Source organism: Salmo salar, chromosome ssa07 (genome assembly GCF_905237065.1).
Source record: "Salmo salar chromosome ssa07, Ssal_v3.1, whole genome shotgun sequence".
NCBI lineage: Eukaryota > Metazoa > Chordata > Actinopteri > Salmoniformes > Salmonidae > Salmo > Salmo salar.
Window position 1 is genome coordinate 45803889 of NC_059448.1, and position 19407 is coordinate 45823295.

The window sequence follows — 19407 nt, forward strand, 5'->3', positions numbered from 1 at the left end:
TTCCCCTCTGAAATGCACTGGGGTATACACAGTCACACACACCCTCCTTTGTATGTATTGCACCATTGATATGCACACAAACATCTTTACACATACAGAAAGACTCCACAAACTAATATGCAGGCACACACACACTGTACAATTACACAGAGTGACATGCGGACACACACACACACAGAGATTGATACACAAGCACACACCAACTCCAACATGCCTGTGCACAAAGACATTCTCTCACACACACACACACACACACACACACACACACACACACTAGAACCCCAGCTGCGAGCAAAGCAAACACAATCTATTGAGAAAGGTTTACAAAGAAAAACAGCAGCAAGCCAAGTTTCTAAGGAGAGGCTTCTTTCTCAGTCACCCAGCAAGTGATTTCTCATGTTCAATAAGCTTCCATGTTTAATGTAAACTGTACTCTCCATACATATTCCCATAGACACTCACTCCCTATTCTTTGAACTTGTCACTTTGCACAGGTGTCTCAATGTTACATCCCCATCAGTGCCCACCCGACTCGTTGTGACGTCAGTAAATAGCGTGAATCCCTTACTGCAGTGAGCCTGAATGACACTGCTACGCTTCTTAGTGTCTGCTAGGTGGGTGACCTTGAGGCTGACACATCGCAAGACAATTAAGTAAACACGATTAATGTAATGGAATTGTGAGTTGAAAAGTCATCCACTTAACTCAAGTGCTGACATCTAGTGCAACCAAACAGTAGAATGAATAGTGTTTTACAGCTGTGCATGTTTTTTTTTCATGTGCATGTTCTATAGTTCAACAATGAGACAGCTAACAGACAGGAAATTGGAGGATTAACGTGAAAATCCGCCAATGTGATGGAGAAATGTAACCCTAACTTCACCACTTCAAAAACATTCACCCAGACACACAGGGAGAGGCAAACCTCTCCCATTCAGAGTGGGGTGGTTTCTAACACTCCTGTCTAAAAGGGTTTAAACGAAGAATAGCCTTCTTTGAGAGTGAGGAGAAGGCTGCAACTCTCACCCTGATCTAATCCACTTCCTCCTCAGGAAATAGAGAAGGCAGATTTCTGCCCACACTGCAATTTCCTCTCTCCCTCTTCCCCCCCTGTTTCATTCTTTCTTTCTTTCCCCCTGGACAAATTGCCTTTGAATGTGGACGGTTTGTCTCTCGCAGTACGTGTGCCAGTTGGATCCAGCTGTGTGATGTGTTCTGGAAGGGGAGCAAACGTGTTACAAGTTGTCTAAAAGAAGGGTACTTGAACATTGTCAGGAAGAGTGATGGCTTTGAGCCAAAGAAGGTTCTAATAAGAGGTTTGGGTACTGTAGGCCTACAGGTGAAGGGTCGTTTGTATATTTAACAGCGTTAAAGACAGAGTCAACATGTAGCAGAGAGGGAAATCTTGCATAATCTAAAGATTCAAACAAAAAGTTGAATCGAAGCTCACAGTCCAGCAGACCACATTCACCACGCCCAGATAAACGGCCCTAACAGACAACCTCAGACCAAAATAGACACGTTAAACGTTCTTCCTTTTTCTATGACAATACAAAAGGGGAAGTGGAAATGGGGAATTTCCTTGGTATGGTCCACGTGCATAGACACTACAGGTCATTTCTTTTAGATATTGAGATTACCACAAAGTGTGTTAATATACTGGTCTAATTTATGAGTACTGTACCATATCTTTGCCAAACACACATCAACAAACCGCCAACATTTAGGTAAATTACCCTCAAAAGTTCCCACAACAACTCATTGGCACATACTGGTAGAATTAATGTTGTTTCCACGTCGTTTTAATGAAATTGCGTTGAACCAATGTGGAACAGACGTTTAATTAATGGCTGTGCCCAGTGGGAAGATTTATATCCAAACTCACTGAAGAACTACAAAGATGAATCTCACTAGTCTTCTAAGTCCTAAAAGTCATACATGTTAAAAGGTGCCTGGTTAAATATTAATCGTTTTTCACACAGAGCAGGCCCAGTGACTCTACGACTCTATAAACACCCAGTCTATATCCTGGCCGTGATCCAACCGCGCCTGTTGTTTTATTGGCTCAGGCAGTGGCCGGTTGAGACCTGCCGGCAGCTCCACCAGACAGCACACGGTTGTCATGTTCCCTCCTCTCCTTGTCCCTCTTCCTTCCCTTCCTTCCTTCCTCTCTTTTTTGAGGCCCTTGATTATTTTACTGGTCTTAAGAATAGGTAAAAAAAACATGGTTTCCACCAATGCTCTCACTTTTCCAACCATGTCAGATCAGTAAACACCTCAAATCGAAGTTTATTCGTCACGTGCACAGGATACAGAGGGTGTAAATGGTACAGTGAAATGCTTACTTTCCGCTCTTCCTCATCAGTGCAGAATAATGTAAAGTAGCAAAGTAAATCAATATACGCATCTGCCCTCTCGATACAAATCAAATCCTCTCTTCACCTTACCTCATATTTACAGTCTTCTCCTTACTTTCCTTCTTGTCCGTCCAGTCCTATTCTGTCCTGTAATACCTCACTCTCTCCCCAGCCCAACCCATCTCCTACTTCCTTTCTTCTCCTACCTTCTATACATTTTATACTCCTCCATTACACTGGGCTATTATTCTGTGCTGTTCGCTATTGTCTTGTACTGAGTTATGTTGTGTTGTGTGCTGTCCTTTAGTACCCTGAGGTGTTATTGTACTGAACACGCCTGCGCTGCCGTGTACTGAGTTGTGTTGGCTGTCACTGTCCTGCTGTGTTGCATTCCACTGTGTTCTACTGTGTAGTGTTACAGTACAGTGACTCTGCTATGGTCCAGTAAAGACGTCTTGTGTTGGTCCTTGACCCTGGGTCTGCTTCAGCACCTCAGAGGAGGGATACATGAGTAGGTCTGTCTGTCCACATGGGGAGAATGATGCCCGTTGGAGTCATGGCGTGACATGCAAGTAGCTATAGTAAATCATGGCTTTCAATCTGCCATTTTCTGAGGTCAAAAGCTCTGAAAACAAATGTTTATGGAATAAGGAAAATGCAGGCTGAAAAGACAAAGATTTGTTTGTTGATTATGACTGTCATGTATGCTCTGTGTGCGCCTGTCATGAGTTGTGTGTGTGTGTTTGGCGTGTGTCTGCATGTTTGTGTGTGACTCACGCAGGTGCACGGGCAGCCTGGCAGGCTCGTCCTCCATTCGGCTGGCTGGCCTGGCTGTGGGAGCATGGACGGGGGAGGAAGTGGAGTTTGGCAGGGGGCTCGCGGAGGAAGGACTGAATGAGCTCCTCTCCTGCTATGAATAGATACAGAGACACAAAGCATGCCTTAGTTACAAACCTCCCCGAAAACCATCCTTAAACCCAAACAGCCCGAGAATCACCACGGCGAGAAACTATAACACCATTTAAAGACATTCTTTATCTAAGGGATAAGGTACATAGCCAATCTTTTTATTCATAAAATCATATTTGACTTATGTGGTGTGTTTGCATGGTCAAAGCAGCCAGTCACTAAACAGGAGGTTGAACTTACTGGTATTTGTGCACATTTACTTATACAAAATGTAACCGTCAACCTGACAATGTATGCATGTGCTGTTGTGTACAATGGTATTCTAACATTCATTTGCCTCTTTCTACTCTGCACCTTCTATGGACAGCAACAGTTAACAGGTGAGTATGTATGGGCCAATCAGTGCTGCTGAATATGATGTTTATAGGCTCTTTTGCCAACAGCGGCATCTTATAACATGGATTGATGATTCATTCAACCAGTCAATCTAAAATGGCTAGTTCCTATTAGCCTACTGTACTATAAACTCACTGTGGCATATGTAGCAATGAGCTTTGAATCTCATTTTATTATGCAGACCGCCCTACTCTTCAAGAATACTTAGTGTTTTCAGTAGCCTATAGCCAACAGTAACACACTATATCAAGTCTTACTTTCAGAAGATTTCGAAATTTGTACAGCCCAGATTTGACAAGGTTGTGTACGGTCAAAAAGGGGTTAAAGTACAGATGGGGCCAAGAGGGAGCAAGAGAGTGAGTTTGTGCGAGTGTGTGCATTTAAGGGCATACATATAGCCTACATTAACTCTGCTACTTTTCTCTGCAAAACAATATAATTCCAAAATATCTTTAGGCCTACTCTTTTAGACTGCATTCCAACAATCCCAAATAGTTTCCTTGTCACTTGAAATTTGAAGATCCATCTTTAGACCGTTATTGTAATGTAATAACATGATAAACAGCATGCATTTTTGCACTGGAACTGTTTTACATATTTTAGGCCTACATATTTCAGGTTTACATATACAAAATGTTTTGTATCAAAAATTCATTACCTGTGTGTATGCTATATAATCGTGACAGATACATTTATATTCCCATGAATAGTTTCAACCGGTAATAATAATTGTAGGCTAATATGATCCATAAGGATACTAACATTTCTGGTGGTTTTCAAACAAGCCATATGGCGCGTTCAAAACAACTGGGAACTCGGAAAAAACGAGCTCCGACTGGGAAAAATCGTTTCAATGGTCATCCAATTCGGAATTCCAAATCGGAAACGCGTGCATCTTTCTATTGCTCCGACCTGAAGATCACTGACGTCATGATTTGACCTCGTTTTTTCCCCGAGTTCCCAGTTGTCTTGAAAGCACCAATAGCCTATGAAAATGAACGTCGTGACGAAAAACGTTTATCTCAGGTGTGCTGCGAAGTCGGTAAACTTGCGCACAGCATGGATGGACTTACCATGCGCTGCTATATTCTACAACAGAGCGGCGAAACGTTCCCCTCAGCAACAGATGATTACCAACACACACGATGCAGTTGTCAACAACACGACTGCGTCAAGCGCATCTCACCCCGGGATCCTAGAACTTGATTCTGCTTTATAAAATCAACAAATACCTTAGTTATGATCTGCGATGGGGATTCTGACATGTCTCGCTAAATTCAGGAAGTTCTCCTCTTCCCACTTTCCTTTTCCCGTTCTCCTCTTTGAAATAAACCAGAAAAAACACCCACGCCCGACTCCCTGACTTGGGGAGGGTTACGGGCCACGTAATAAACACGTTTAAGGTTTGTTATCAATCCATTATATGACCATGTTCATCATAAACGCGTGAAAATTCTTTGTTTTCTGTTGGTGCTGTGCTCTACATTTCGGCGACGCGTTGGTTAATTCTCTTCCTGGAAGACTGGACTAAAAGGCGGACATCTCCGTGATGCTGCTCATTGACTTGGATGTGTAAACGGCGAAATGACGTGAATTCCCAGCATTGAGCCCAGCCCCCTTGTTGCAGAGGGTTTGATTGCAGCCTGGATAAAAAGGCGTTCCTGGTGTAGAATTATCTTATTGGCTTCCCGAGTGTCGTAGGCGTTTCTTATTGGGGAGAAAGATCTCCAAATGGTTCATTGCTAGAAAGAGACGCCTACGAGATCCAGGGAGCCAATTAAATAATAATATTCAAGAAACACACATAAATCTAGCCTGCTTCCAGACTCTCTTCTGTAGCCACTTCTCTCTTAATCTTAAAGGGATACCCCATATCTGGATATTGCAGATTATTTTTACACAGGGAAGGCTGAGTGTCTGCATGTTTTTGCTTCACCCTTGTACTTGAGTGGTTGGTTGTCTAGGTCTTAATTGAAAGGAAAAAACTAAAACCTGCAGACACTCGGCCCTCCGTGGAATGAGTGTGGAATGAGATGTCCATTCATTGCCATCAAAAGGGGGCCCAATAAAAATGTAAAGTAAAAAATAGGCCCCGCAAACTCAACTCGGGACCTCGAAGCCAGTTCCACTGCATTTCTTCATAGTTCCTCTCTAAACGGGGACTTATTTAATTATCTTCCTGAAAGACTGGACTAAAAGGCGGACATCTCCGTGGTGCTGCTCATTGACTTTGATGTGTAAATGACGTGAATTTGCCCCCTTGTTGCACAGGCGGCAGGTAGCCTAATTGTCAGAGCGTTGGGCCAGTAACCAAAAGGTTGCTGGATCAAATCCATGAGCTGACAAGGTAAAACTCTGCTATTCTGCCCCTGAACAAGGCAGTTAACCCACTGTTCCCTGGTAGGCTGTCATTGTAAATAAGAATTTGTTCTTAACTGACTTGCCTAGTTAAATAAAAAATAAAAACTTTCAACCTGGGAATGAATTATTAGGTAGAAAACACCCAGCAGACTGAAAACCAGAAGACTCCGAACTGTAAGAGTTGAGTACCACTGATGTAGGATATTATATGCTTAATATCGGCTAATTAGCCCGACTCTCCCTATGTGTACTTTTGCATGAAGCTCAAAATGGCGTTCAATGGTACACTTACAACATAGGCCAGACAACAGGGGCGATCCCATCTCTGCCACCAATGTAATATGAGAGGGTTTCAATCCTGCTGTGCAGCCGTGAGTGTAGTGTGTAACTCCCTGGCATATGGTAACAGCAGCACAATCACCAGTGGAGGCTGCTGAGGGGAGGACGGCTCATAATAATGGCTGGAAAGGAGTCAATGGACTGGTATCAACCACAACCACGTGTTTGATACCATTCCATTCCAGATATTATTGAGTCATCCTTCCCTCAGCAACCTCCACTTACACTCACGTAGTATGCAGCATGACACTATAAAAAATGATTCACACATGTAAAGGATGGACATTACAACAAATTCATGGCAATATATTGATAATGACATGTTAAAAAATTCTGATCAGTAGAAGTGATTTGACTGACATGAATTTCCCCTGGCCTATTGTTTGGATGGGATGCATCTGACATCTACTGGGCATAGTTGGTATTTTTTACAGGAGATCGTTGACCTCCATATTTACGTTCCAATGATAAAGATTCCAGGCCTATTTATATAAATAGTATATAACACATTGGCTAGTGTCAAGATCTTGCTAATTATTTTGTGCAATATGAAAGTTTTATTGCATGTGCAGAAGAAGGAAAGATCATAAAGGTTATACTAAGTTTCGGTTTCGATTCACTCACCAGCTCCCTTCTAAACACATAATATTCTTGTTAGTGTTCCGAACCAATTGGAAAGTATATACGGTTGTTTAACAGGTTAAAGAAATGACGGAATCGACCATAACTAAACTTATTTGTGCTAATCATGGATCAATGAACGTCGATGAATTAGATGCGAATTTTTACAGTGACTTGCCCGTCTCGGTGCGGGATGTAATTACGAATCAAGCTAAATTTTGTTTTGTTGTTTTTGACGGAGAGCAAAGGGTGGTAGCCAAGACTGGAGTTCGACTGTGCAGATCCAAAGATTGCCAGGGATGCCGAAATTTACATTTTTGTAAACGATTCCTGCTTGGAGATTGCCCGTTCAGTCGGAGAAGGTATGCTTCGCAATTGTGTTACTGTTGTTACAATCGTTTGCTGGTGACGTTATTTTAATCACAAGGCCCACTCTGGGGAACTTTTGGCATATAGCCTTTCCCTTTGCTTTATGGCAGGGATCATAATTACAAATCATTTTACTACAAATTGACCGCAAGTATCCCACACATTTGTAGACGAGCAAGTGTCTCTTCTATTATGCGTGGGAATACTTGGGAACAGATTTCGCAAATTAAAATCAATTGGAGCTGATCTGCTGGTGTTTTTAGTCTTTTATGTAAAAAAATAAACAAATCATAAAAAAAAAATATATATATATATATTTGGTTTTTTTTGCTCAGAAAACTTAGGGAGCCAATTGCTGCCAGTTGGGAACCCTGCTTCATGGCGTTATTGGTGTATTTTGAGAACCACCAGGGTTGCCTGGTGTAGCTAATATTTTTAAACAAATGATGCGTCAAAACCGACCCACACGGCCTGAGATCTAGCCCCCCATTTGTTTTTCTACAGCAAGAGAGGAGTTGCCACATTTATCCAATAAACATTTTTTTCCATAATGTTGTCGAGCGCTTAGGAAGGAATATTGACGTAATTTGTAATGACATAGGCTGAGGCTCAATTCGGTTTTACATCAAAATAATGATCCTTGAGAGTTTAAGAATATGTCTTAAGAGAAAAGATAATTCACCCTTATTAAAAATGTTCCATCAATGAATGTCGATTTAACTTGTTTTGACTGCTATGATTAAGCAATAAGGCACAAGGAGGTGTGGTACATGGCCAATATACCACTGCTAAGGGCTGTTCTTAGGACACAGCCCTTAGCTGTGGTATATTGGCCATTAAAGCCTACCACAAACCCCTGAGGTGCCTTATTGCTATTATAAACTGGTTACCAATGTAATTAGAGCAGTAAAAAATAATGTTTTGTCATAACCGTGGTATACAGTCTGATATAGCACAGCTGTCAGCCAATCAGTATTCAGGACTATAAATAAATCCAATTTGTGCATGTGCATAACTATAGATAAATCTGACAGGAGAGTTTGAGGGATGAAAGTTGTACAGAGGATCTCAACATCTCTGTGCAACTATTTTCTAGAAATTGTGCCATTATAATGTGCCAGATGTTAAGACTACCAACTGTTATAAATGGCCTATTTGCGAGCTTGACATGTTGTTTCAATAGGAATAGGCTACTGACTAAAATCTGGGTTTATAATTGCAATTCAACTTTGCCATGGTTTGCTGAACTAGATGCAGATAGCCCATAGCCCCTGATAGGCCGCCTACATCTAATTTCAGGGAAAAGTCCACAATGAAACTGACATTGAGCTGTGACCATGATCACAATTGATAACTTCCAATTTAATTAACTAAACAGTGCCATTAATAATTGCATAATAACACAAGGCTACAACAACAAACTGAAGTTATAGGCTATTTATTAAATATGTTTGTCAGCTCCAGGTAGGCAACACAAGTGGCACAAATTGATTTGCAATGACTCAAGTGATATTGTAATTTCAACGTATTTATTGTATCAAATGGTAGGCTAGAGTAGCCTACAATGGCATAGAAATGAATAGCCTACTTGATGGCCAACATATACAAATCTATCATTCTCCACATTTAATGTCACGTTGTCCTACAACAGAAGCACGCAAGGGAATTCCATAACTTCTATTTCAAATTTCCACTTGCACAGCGCTCGAGACTCAAGAACTGCGCATGCCTAAAACCCTTTCCTTGATTTGGTTTTCCCTAAGAAAAGTAAACATTAGAATGCAGTTTACTTTAAACCAACTATCTAAAGCGCTCTAGTGTGCCTAAAGTCGTTTTCCAATGCTTTGTCTCCGTCATATCAGTTCTTGCACATTAATATGTTTTATGGAAAAAGATTTGGAAATAGGTATCTCCAATATTAACCAATATTAATCTAAATAGCCTACCTACAACTGGTAAAAAGTTGTCACAACGTGTGCGTGTGCTGCTCTGTCACCATGACTCAGCTGCCTGCTGCAGTGCTCTCTCAACACACACAAGCACCCCTTCCCACCACTCACTCAGTAACAACCTGCTCACTGCCTGATAGTCAGCAGCAGGTCACAGTGAAATTTCCACCATACATTTTTTCCCATAGGGGATTTTAGAAACATTTAAAATAAGGGCTGTGTTCTGTGTAGGCTTACCCTGGTGTGACGTTTTGATAACCGTGTAAATCTCTCTAGGACAAGGTGACTTTTATCAATATATTCCCCTATATTTACCCCCCCCAAAATGAAATGCTAATTAGCTGCTAACTTGGCTATCATAAAGAACTACAAATGCCATGATGATCTGGACGAGACTGCTGAATCGAGGCAAAGGTAAGAATCTCTGAATTAACTATCTAATGTTAGCTAAATTTACTAATGAATACATGGCTACATTTCTTTTAAATTGACAATTCTGTGAACTGTCTAGTGTAAGTTTTAAGTTGACACAATACCTGTTCGTAAAGGCGTCAGCTAGAGATGCTGTGCAGGAGTTTGGTGGGATTTGTAGTCTTGCATGATGTCTACTTTGATGCTAATTAGCATTTTCGAATATAAGAGTAAATCGGGCCAAATATTAGAGGTCGACCGATTATGATTTTTCCCAATGCCGATACCGATTATTGGAGGACCAAAAACAGCCGATACCGATTAATCAGCCGATTAAAAAAATATATATATATATATATATATATATATATATATATATATATATTTATTTATTTATTTATTTATTTGTAATAATGACAATTACAACAATACTGAATGAACACTTTTATTTTAACTTAATATAATACATCAATCAAATAAATTTAGCCTCAAATAAATAATGAAACATGTTCAATTTGGTTTAAATAATGCAAAAACAAAGAAGAAAGTAAAAGTGCAATATGTGCCATGTAAAAAAAAGCTAACGTTTAAGTTCCTTGCTTAGAACATATGAAAGCTGGTGGTTCCTTTTAACATGAATCTTCAATATTCCCATGTTAGAAGTTTTAGGTTGAAGTTATTATAGGAATTATAGGACTATTTCTCTCTCTACCATTTGTATTTCATATACCTTTGACTATTGGATGTTCTTATAGGCACTATAGTATTGCCAGTGTAACAGTATAGCTTCCGTCCCTCTCTTCGCCCCTACCTGGGCTCGAACCAGGAACACATCGAAAACAGCCACCCTCGAAGCATCGTTACCCGTCGCTCCACAAAAGCCGCAGCCCTTGCAGAGCAAGGGGAACAACTACTCCAAGTCTCAGAGCGAGTGACGTTTGAAACGCTATTAGCGCGCACCCCGCTAACTAGCTAGCCATTTCACATCGGTTACACCAGCCTAATCTCGGGAGTTGATAGGCTTGAAGTCATAAACAGCGCGATACTTGAAGCATTGTGAAGGGCTGCTGGCAAACGCACGAAAGTGCTGTTTGAATGAATGCTTACGAGCCTGCTGCTGCCTACCACCGCTCAGTCAGACTGCTCTATCAAATATCAAATCATAGACTTAATTATAACATAATAACACACAGAAATACGAGCCTTAGGTCATTAATATGGTCAAATCCGGAAACTATCATTTTGAAAATAAAACGTTTATTCTTTCAGTGAAATACGGAACCGTTCCGTATTTTATCTAACGGGTGGCATCCATATAAGTCTAAATATTCCTGTTACATTGCACAACCTTAAATGTTATGTCATAATTACGTAAAATTCTGGCAAATTAGTTTGCAATGAGCCAGGCGGCCCAAACTGTTGCATATACCCTGACTCTGCGTACAATGAACGCAAGAGAAGTGACACAATTTGCCTAGTTAAAATAAATTCATGTTAGCAGGCAATATTAACTAAATATGCAGGTTTAAAAATATATACTTGTGTATTGATTTTAAGAAAGGCGCTTTTTTCGTGAATGCGCTTGTTAACCTGTTGGGTCTAGGGGGCAGCATTTGCACGTCTGGATAAAAAAAATGTACCCGATTTAATCTGGTTACTAATCCTACCCAGTAACTAGAATATGCATATACTTATTATATATGGATAGAAAACACTCTAAAGTTTCCAAAACTGTTTGAATGGTGTCTGTGAGTATAACAGAACTCATTTGGCAGGCAAAACCCTGAGACATTTTCTGACAGGAAGTGGATACCTGATGTGTTGTATTGACTTTAAACCTATCCCATTGAAAAACACAGGGGTTTAGGAATATTTTGGCACTTCCTATTGCTTCCACTAGATGTCACCAGCCTTTACAAAGTGTTTTGAGTCTTCTGGAGGGAGATCTGACCGAACAAGAGCCATGGAACGTTGATGTCCCATTAGACACCTGGCGCGCTAGTTCATGTTGGGTACCCTCGTTCCAATACGTTATAAAAGAGTATGCATTCGTCCACCTTGAATATTATTCATGTTCTGGTTAAAAAAGGCCCTAATGATTTATGCTATACAACGTTTGACATGTTTGAACGAACGGAAATATATTTTTTCCCCTCGTTCATGACGAGAAGTCCGGCTGGCTTACATCATGTGCTAACGAGACGGAGATTTTTGGACATAAATGATGAGCTTTTTTGAACAAAACTACATTCGTTATGGACCTGTGATACCTGGAAGTGACATCTGATGAAGAGAATCAAAGGTAATGGATTATTTACATAGTATTTTCGATTTTAGATCTCCCCAACATGACGTCTAGTCTGTATCGCAACGCGTATTTTTCTGGGCGCAGTGCTCAGATTATTGCAAAGTGTGATTTCCCAGTAAGGTTATTTTTAAATCTGGCAAGTTGATTGCGTTCAAGAGATGTAAATCTATAATTCTTTAAATGACAATATAATATTTTACCAATGTTTTCTAATTTTAATTATTTAATTTGTGGTGTTGACTTGACTGCCGGTTATTGGAGGGAAACGATTTCCTCAACATCAATGCCATAGTAAAACGCTGTTTTTGGATATAAATATGAACTTGATAGAACTAAAAATGCATGCATTGTCTAACATAATGTCCTAGGAGTGTCATCTGATGGAGATTGTAAAAGGTTAGTGCATCATTTTAGCTGGTTTTATGGTTTTGGTGACCCTGTCTTTGACTTGACAAAACATTACACACAACTCTTGTAAATGTACTGTCCTAACATACTCTAAATTTATGCTTTCGCCGTAAAACCTTTTTGAAATCGTAAAACGTGGTTAGATTAAGGAGATGTTTATCTTTCAAATGGTGTAAAATAGTTGTATATTTGAAAAATTTGAATTTTGACATTTATTTGGATTCAAATTTGCCGCTCTTGAAATGCACCTGCTGTTGATGGAGTGCACCACGGGTGGCACGCTAGCGTCCCACCTAGCCCCAAGAGGTTAAATCACCCGTTTGGCGAAGTAGGCTATGATTCAATGATAAATGAACAGGCACCGGATCGATTATATGCAACTAATTGTATACAGAATCCATTCAGCTGTAATGTTAATGCACCAAAGAGCTAAAGCCCTCTGCTGCAAGGGAGGAGAGGAAAGAAAGGTAGAAAATGGAACTAAAGCTAGATAAACTAGTAATATCATCAACCATGTGTAGTTAACTAGTGATTATGTTAAGATTGATTGTTTTTTATAAGATACATTTAATGCTAGCTAGCACCTTACCTTGTCTCCTTGCTGCACTCGCATAACAGGTAGTCAGCCTGCCACGCAGTCTCCTCGTGGAGTGCAATGTAATCGGCCATGATCGGTGTCCAAAAATGCCGATCACCGATTGTTATGAAAACTTGAAATCGGCCCTAATTAATCGGCCATTCCGATTAATCGGTCGACCTCTACCAAATATATTGATAAAAGTCACCTTCTCTGAGAGAGAATTACATGGTTATCAAAACATCACCCCAGGGTGACACAAAACACAGCCCTTATTGTAAGTGTTTCTAAAACTCCATATGGGAAAAATTGCCCTGTTTGACCGCTATTTTTTTGTTGGTATTATGACACCTACACTGTGGAGCTCTATTAGGTATTTACATTTAGATAACATGTTGGGCCTAACCCAGGCAAAAAATAGAATCTGTTGCCTAGTTTTAGGGCCAAGTGAAGAGGAAAAAAATAAATAAATGGTGATGGGTGGTGGCACTTTTATTTGCACGGATAGTACTTTAAAAACGTACATTTCATGAATAAAGTGGCAATATTTTGAGAATAAAGTCAAAATTACATTTTGAGAATAAAGTGGCAATATTTCGAGATTAAAGAGGCAATATTTCAGGAATAAAGTGGCAATATTTTGAGAACAAAGTGGTAGTTCGAGAATAAACTCAGTTGTATTTCAAGATTAAAGTAGGGGATTTGGTTATTAATTGCATGCCTCCATGACTGCCTGTTGCTGTGCGCGCCACATTAGTAGATGACCGTTAAAAATATACTTTAGGATTGGTTTTAGTAACAAGGAAATCCTTGCTCTTTTAGCACATAATAACCTAATTATTAGGACCTGGAAGTGGTTTTGCCACAGATTGGGTCTTTTCAGAAGGAGGAACAACACAAACTTGGATGAGGTACTTCATCCAAATCTGTGTGTTTACATACAGTGCCTTCAGAAAGTATTTATACCCCTTGACTTATTCCACATTTTGTTGTGTTACAGCCTGAATTCAAAATTATCTTAAAAAAAATTATTATCACCCGTCTACACATAATACCCCATAATGACAAAGTAGAAAATACCCTATTTACATACGTATTCAGACCCTTTGCTATAAGACTTGAAATTGAGCTCAGGTGCATCCTGTTTCCATTGATCATCCTTGATGTTTCGATAACTTGATTGGAGTCCACCTGTGGTAAATTAAATTGATTGGGCACGATTTGGAAAGGCACACACCTGTCTAGTATATGTCACGCCCTGACCTTAGAGAGCCGCTTTATTTCTCTATTTGGTTAGGTCAGGGTGTGATGTGGGGTGGGCATTCTATGTTATCTATTTCTTTGTTTTGGCCGAGTACGGTTCCCAATCAGAGGCAGCTGTCTATCGTTGTCTCTGATTGGGAATCATACTTAGGCAGCCTTTTCCCACCTGTGTTTGTGGGTAGTTGTTTTCTGTTTTGTTATTCTGTACCTGACAGAACTGTGCGCTTTCGTTTTTCCCTTACGTTATTTTGTTTGAGTGTTTTTGGATATTAAAGATCATGAACACTTACCACACTCCGCTTTGGTCCACTCCTTCCAACAAAACCCGTTACACTATATAAGGTCCCACAGTTGACAGTGCATGTCAGAGCAAAAACCAAGCCATGGGGTCGAAGGAATTGTCCGTAGAGCTTAGAATTGTGTCAAGGCACAGATTTGGGGAAGGGTAACAAAAAATGTTGTGCAGCATTGAAGGTCCCCAAGAACACAGTGGCCTCCATCATTCTTGAATGGAAGATATTTGGAGCCACCAAGACTCATCCTAGTGCTGGCCGCCTGTCCAAACTGAGCAATCGGGGGAGAAGGGCCTTGGTCAGGGAAGTGACCAAGAACCCAATGGTCACTCTGACAGAGCTCTAGAGTTCCTCTGTGGAGATGGGAGAACCTACCAGAAAGACAACCATCTCTGCAGCACTCCACCAATCAGGCCTTTATGGTAGAGTGGCCAGACGGAAGCCACTCCTCAGTAAAAGGCACATGACAGCCCGCTTGGAGTTTTCCAAAAGGCACCTAAATACTCTCAGACCATGAGAAACAAGATTCTCGGATGAAACCAAGATTGAACTATTTGGCCTGAATGCCAAACGTCACGTCTGGAGTAAACCTGGCACCATCCCTACGGTAAAGCATGGTGGTGGCAGCATCATGCTGTGGGGATGTTTTTCAGCGGCAGGGACTAGCAGACTAGTCAGGATCGAGATGAAGGTGAACGGAGCAAAGTACAGAGAGATCCTTGATGAAAACCTGCTCCAGAGCGCTCAGGACCTCAGACTGGGGCGAAGGTTCACCTTCCAACAGGACAACGACCCTAAGCACACAGCCAAGACAACGCAGGAGTGGCTTCGGGACAAGTCTCTGAATGTCCTTGAGTGGCCCAGCCAGAGCCCGGACTTGAACCCGATTGAATATCTCTGGAGAGACTTGAAAATAGCTGTGCAACACTCCCCATCCAACTTGACAGAACTTGAAAGGATCTGCAGAGAAGAATGGGAGAAACTCCCCAAATACAGGTGTGCCAAGCTTGTAGCGTCATACCAAAGAAGAATCGAGGCTGTAACCGCTGCCAAAGGTGCTTCAACAAAGTACTGAGTAAAGGGTCTGAATAGTTATGTACATGTGATATTTCAGTTTTTTATTTTTAATACATTAGCTAAAATGTCTAAAAAACATTTTTTGCTTTGTCGTTATGGGTATTGTGTTTATTTATTTTATTTCACCTTTATTTAACCAGGAATAAGTTCTCATTTACAACTGCGACCTGGCGAAGATAAAGCAAAACAATTCGACACATACAACAACACAGAGTTACACATGGAATAAACAAACATACAGTCAATAATACAGTAGAAAAAAAGTATGTGTATATATATATATATATATATATATATATATACAGTGTGTGCAAGTGAGGTAAGATAAGGGAGGTAAGGCAATAAAATAGGCCATAGTGGCGAGGTAATTACGATATAGCAATTAAACACTGGAGTGATAGATGTGCAGAAGATGAATGTGCAAGTAGAGATACTGGGGTGCAAAGGAGTTAAATAAATACAGTATGGGGATGAGGTAGTTGGATGGGCTATTTACAGATGGGCTATGTACAGGTGCAATGATCTGTGAGCTGCTCTGACAGCTGGTGCTTGAAGTTAGTGTGTAGATTGATGAGGGGAAAAAACAGTGTAATATATTTTAGAATAAGGCTGTAACGTAACAAAATGTGAAAACGTCAAGGGTCTGAATACTTTCCGAAGGCACTGTATCTACCTCTATCGATCCAGTATCCCTGCACATTGTAAATATGATACTAGAACTGACCCTGTACAGTTGAAGTCGGAAGTTTACATACACTTTAGCCAAATACATGTAAACTCAAGTTTTTCACAATTCCTGACATTTAATCCTAGTAAAAATTCCCTGTCTTAGGTCAGTTAGGATCACCACTTTATTTGAAGAATGTGAAATGTCAGAATAATAGTAGAGTGATTTATTTCAGCTTTTATTTCTTTCATCACATTCCCAGTGGGTCAGAAGTTGACATATACTCAATTAGTATTTGGTAGCATTGCCTTTAAATTGTTTAACTTGGGTAAATTGTTTAACTTGGGTCAAACGTTTCGGGTAGTCTTCCACAAGCTTCCCACAATAAGTTGGGCGAATTTTGGCCCATTCCTCCTGACAGAGCTGGTGTAACTGAGTCAGGTTTGTAGGCCTCCTTGCTCGCACACGCTTTTTCAGTTCTTCCCACAAATTTTCTATAGGATTGAAGTCAGTGCTTTGTGATGGCCACTCCAATACCTTTAATTTGTTGTCCTTAAGCCATTTTGCCACAACTTTGGAAGTATGCTTGGGGTCATTGTCCTTTCAGGGGTCATTTGCCTTTCAGGTTATGTCGATATAGGACTCGTTTTACTGTGGATATAGATACCTTTGTACCTGTTTCCTCCAGCATCTTCACAAGGTCCTTTGCTGTTGTTCTGGGATTGATTTGCACTTTTCGCACCAAAGTATGTCTATCTCTAGGAGACAGAACGCGTCTCCTTCCTGAGCGGTATGATGGCTGCGTGATCCCATGGTGTTTATACTTGCGTACTATTGTTTGTAAAGATGAACGTGGTACCTTCAGGCGTTTGGAAATTGCTCCCAAGGATTAGCCAGACTTGTGGAGGTCTACAATTTATTTTCTGAGGTTTTGGCTGATTTCTTTTGATTTTCCCATGATGTCAAGCAGAGGCACTGAGTTTGAAGGAAGGCCTTGAAATACATCCACAGGTAAGTCGCTCTGGATAAGAGCGTCTGCTAAATGACATAAATGTAAATGTAAAATGTACACCTCCAATTGACTCAAATGATGTCAATTAGCCTATCAGAAGCTTCTAAAGCCATGACATAATTGTCTGGAATTTTCCAAGCTGTTTAAAGGCACAGTCAACTTAGTGTATGTAAACTTCTGACCCAATGGAATTGTGAAACAAATTATCTTGGGATCCTGGAGACCTGGGGCTATGCGTGTATGTGTCCCAAGTAGGTTTGCAAAATTCTGGGAACTTTTAAATAAATTCCCTGGTTTTCCACAATCCCGGTTGGAGGATCCCGGAATCAGGAGGGAATAAGCAGGATATCCGGAATCCTCCAACCAGGATTTCTGGAAAACCAGAGAATATATTGAAAAGTCACAGAATTTTGCAAACCTAGTCCCCAAGTGAAGCTGCTCTCCAAATTCGTCAGCTGTTGATTGTCATGCAAATAAGTGCTGGTCTCATGGTAATTGACCGTTATTCAACAAAAAGATGTTTAGCATCTCCGGCTCCCTTGCATAGCCTACAAGCCACTTATGAGGACCTTTAGAACATCTACATTTTAAAAATGCTAATAAATCCATTTAATATAACATGCCCTACACCATAAAAATAAATCCATAATTTATTTTAGGACAGGTCTAAAGGAAATGTTGCCTATTCAGAAGAATAGAATAGCTTATTCTGAGTCTTCCTTATTTTAGGCCCTGATCTAACTATGCCATGTGGCTGTGGGCTACACAAATTAATTTAGCTGGCAAAATTTGCTTATAATTTCCGTGGCATTATTTTATAGTAAGAAAGAACAATACAATTGAACATACAGTAGCTGAATAAAATAGAAAGGATATTTTACCCAAATGATTTCCGAGGAGGTGGGCACATGCGGCTATTCTGTGTTGAGCGGTTAACAAAGAAACAGGTCCTCCTATATGCTTATATGAAAGTTATTTATGCAACTTTAGTTGTGACACAAACTTCAGGCTATATATTTTGATTTTTAATACATTCTAAGGCTGCATGATGCAACTCTTATGATTATTTGAAAAAAGTCACATGAAAGGCAATCACTCTGCTATGTTTCTCTCAAATGGCTGCACACACTTCATCAGTCTCTCCTTCACAATTTGACAAGCACTTGATAATATTCTCACCCATCAGACTATTCTCAATTTAATCTGGTCTTTACATACTACAGTATATCATGGTCATACGGCATATGAACTAACAGAATCAAATAGAATGTTATTGGTCACATACACATGTTTAGCAGATGTTATTGTGGGTGTAGCGAAATGCTTGTGTTTCTAGCTCTAACAGTGCAGTAATATCTAACAAGTAATATCTAACAATTCCACCACAATACACACAATACACACACATTTAAATTGAAGGAATGGAATTAAGAATATATAAATATTTGGACGAGCAATGTCAGAGTGGCATAGACTAAAATACAGTAGAATAGAATACAGTAAATACATATGAGATGAGTAGTGCAAGATATGTAAACATTATTAAAGTGGCCAGTGATTTCAAGTCTATGTATATAGGGCAGCAGCCTCTAAGGTGCTAGTAAAGGCTATTTAACAGTCTGATGGCCTTGAGATAGAAGCTGTTTTTCAGTCTCTCGGTCCCAGTTTTGATGCACCTGTACTGACCTCGCCTTCTGGATGATAGCGGGGTGAACATACATTTACATTTTAGTCATTTAGCAGACGCTCTTATCCAGAGCGACTTATAGTAGTGAATGCATACATTTCATACATTATTATAAAAAATAAAAAAAATCCTACTGGTTCCCCGTGGGAATCGAACCCACAACCTTGGCGTTGCAAACACCATGCTCTACCAACTGAGCCACACAGGAACTAGCATGCAGTGGCTCGGGTGGTTGTTGTCCTTGATGATCTTTTTGGCCTTCCTGTGACATCGGGTGGTGTAGGTGTCCTGGAGGGCAGGTAGTTTGCCCCCGGTGATGTGTTGTGCAGACCGCACTACCCTCTGGAGAGCCTTGCGGTTGAGGGCGGTGCAATTGCCGTACCAGGCGGTGATACAGCCCGAC

General features: G+C 40.4%; 2 protein-coding genes across 6 annotated transcripts in view; one reads left to right on the forward strand and one right to left on the reverse strand.

Annotated features, from left to right (window-relative positions):
- The window catches only part of etv6 (ets variant gene 6 (TEL oncogene)), a 20772-nt gene extending 15520 nt beyond the window's left edge, over positions 1 to 5252 (reverse strand). Inside the window, exons 1-2 of one of the 5 annotated variants that reach the window (XM_014208155.2) lie at positions 4895 to 5252; positions 3135 to 3264 (exon numbers count right to left, since the gene is read on the reverse strand). In XM_014208155.2, the coding sequence (XP_014063630.1) occupies positions 3135 to 3264; positions 4895 to 4927 (163 nt within the window). In that variant the 5' untranslated portion in view covers positions 4928 to 5252. 5 annotated transcript variants of the gene reach the window in all.
- Positions 5253 to 6965: 1713 nt separating this feature from the next.
- LOC106609439 (protein mono-ADP-ribosyltransferase PARP12) overlaps positions 6966 to 19407 on the forward strand; it is a 34030-nt gene continuing 21588 nt past the window's right edge. Inside the window, exon 1 of the mRNA XM_014208283.2 lies at positions 6966 to 7345. Coding sequence (XP_014063758.1) covers positions 7071 to 7345 — 275 coding nt within the window. The 5' untranslated portion in view covers positions 6966 to 7070. The remainder of the gene's footprint in view (positions 7346 to 19407) is intronic.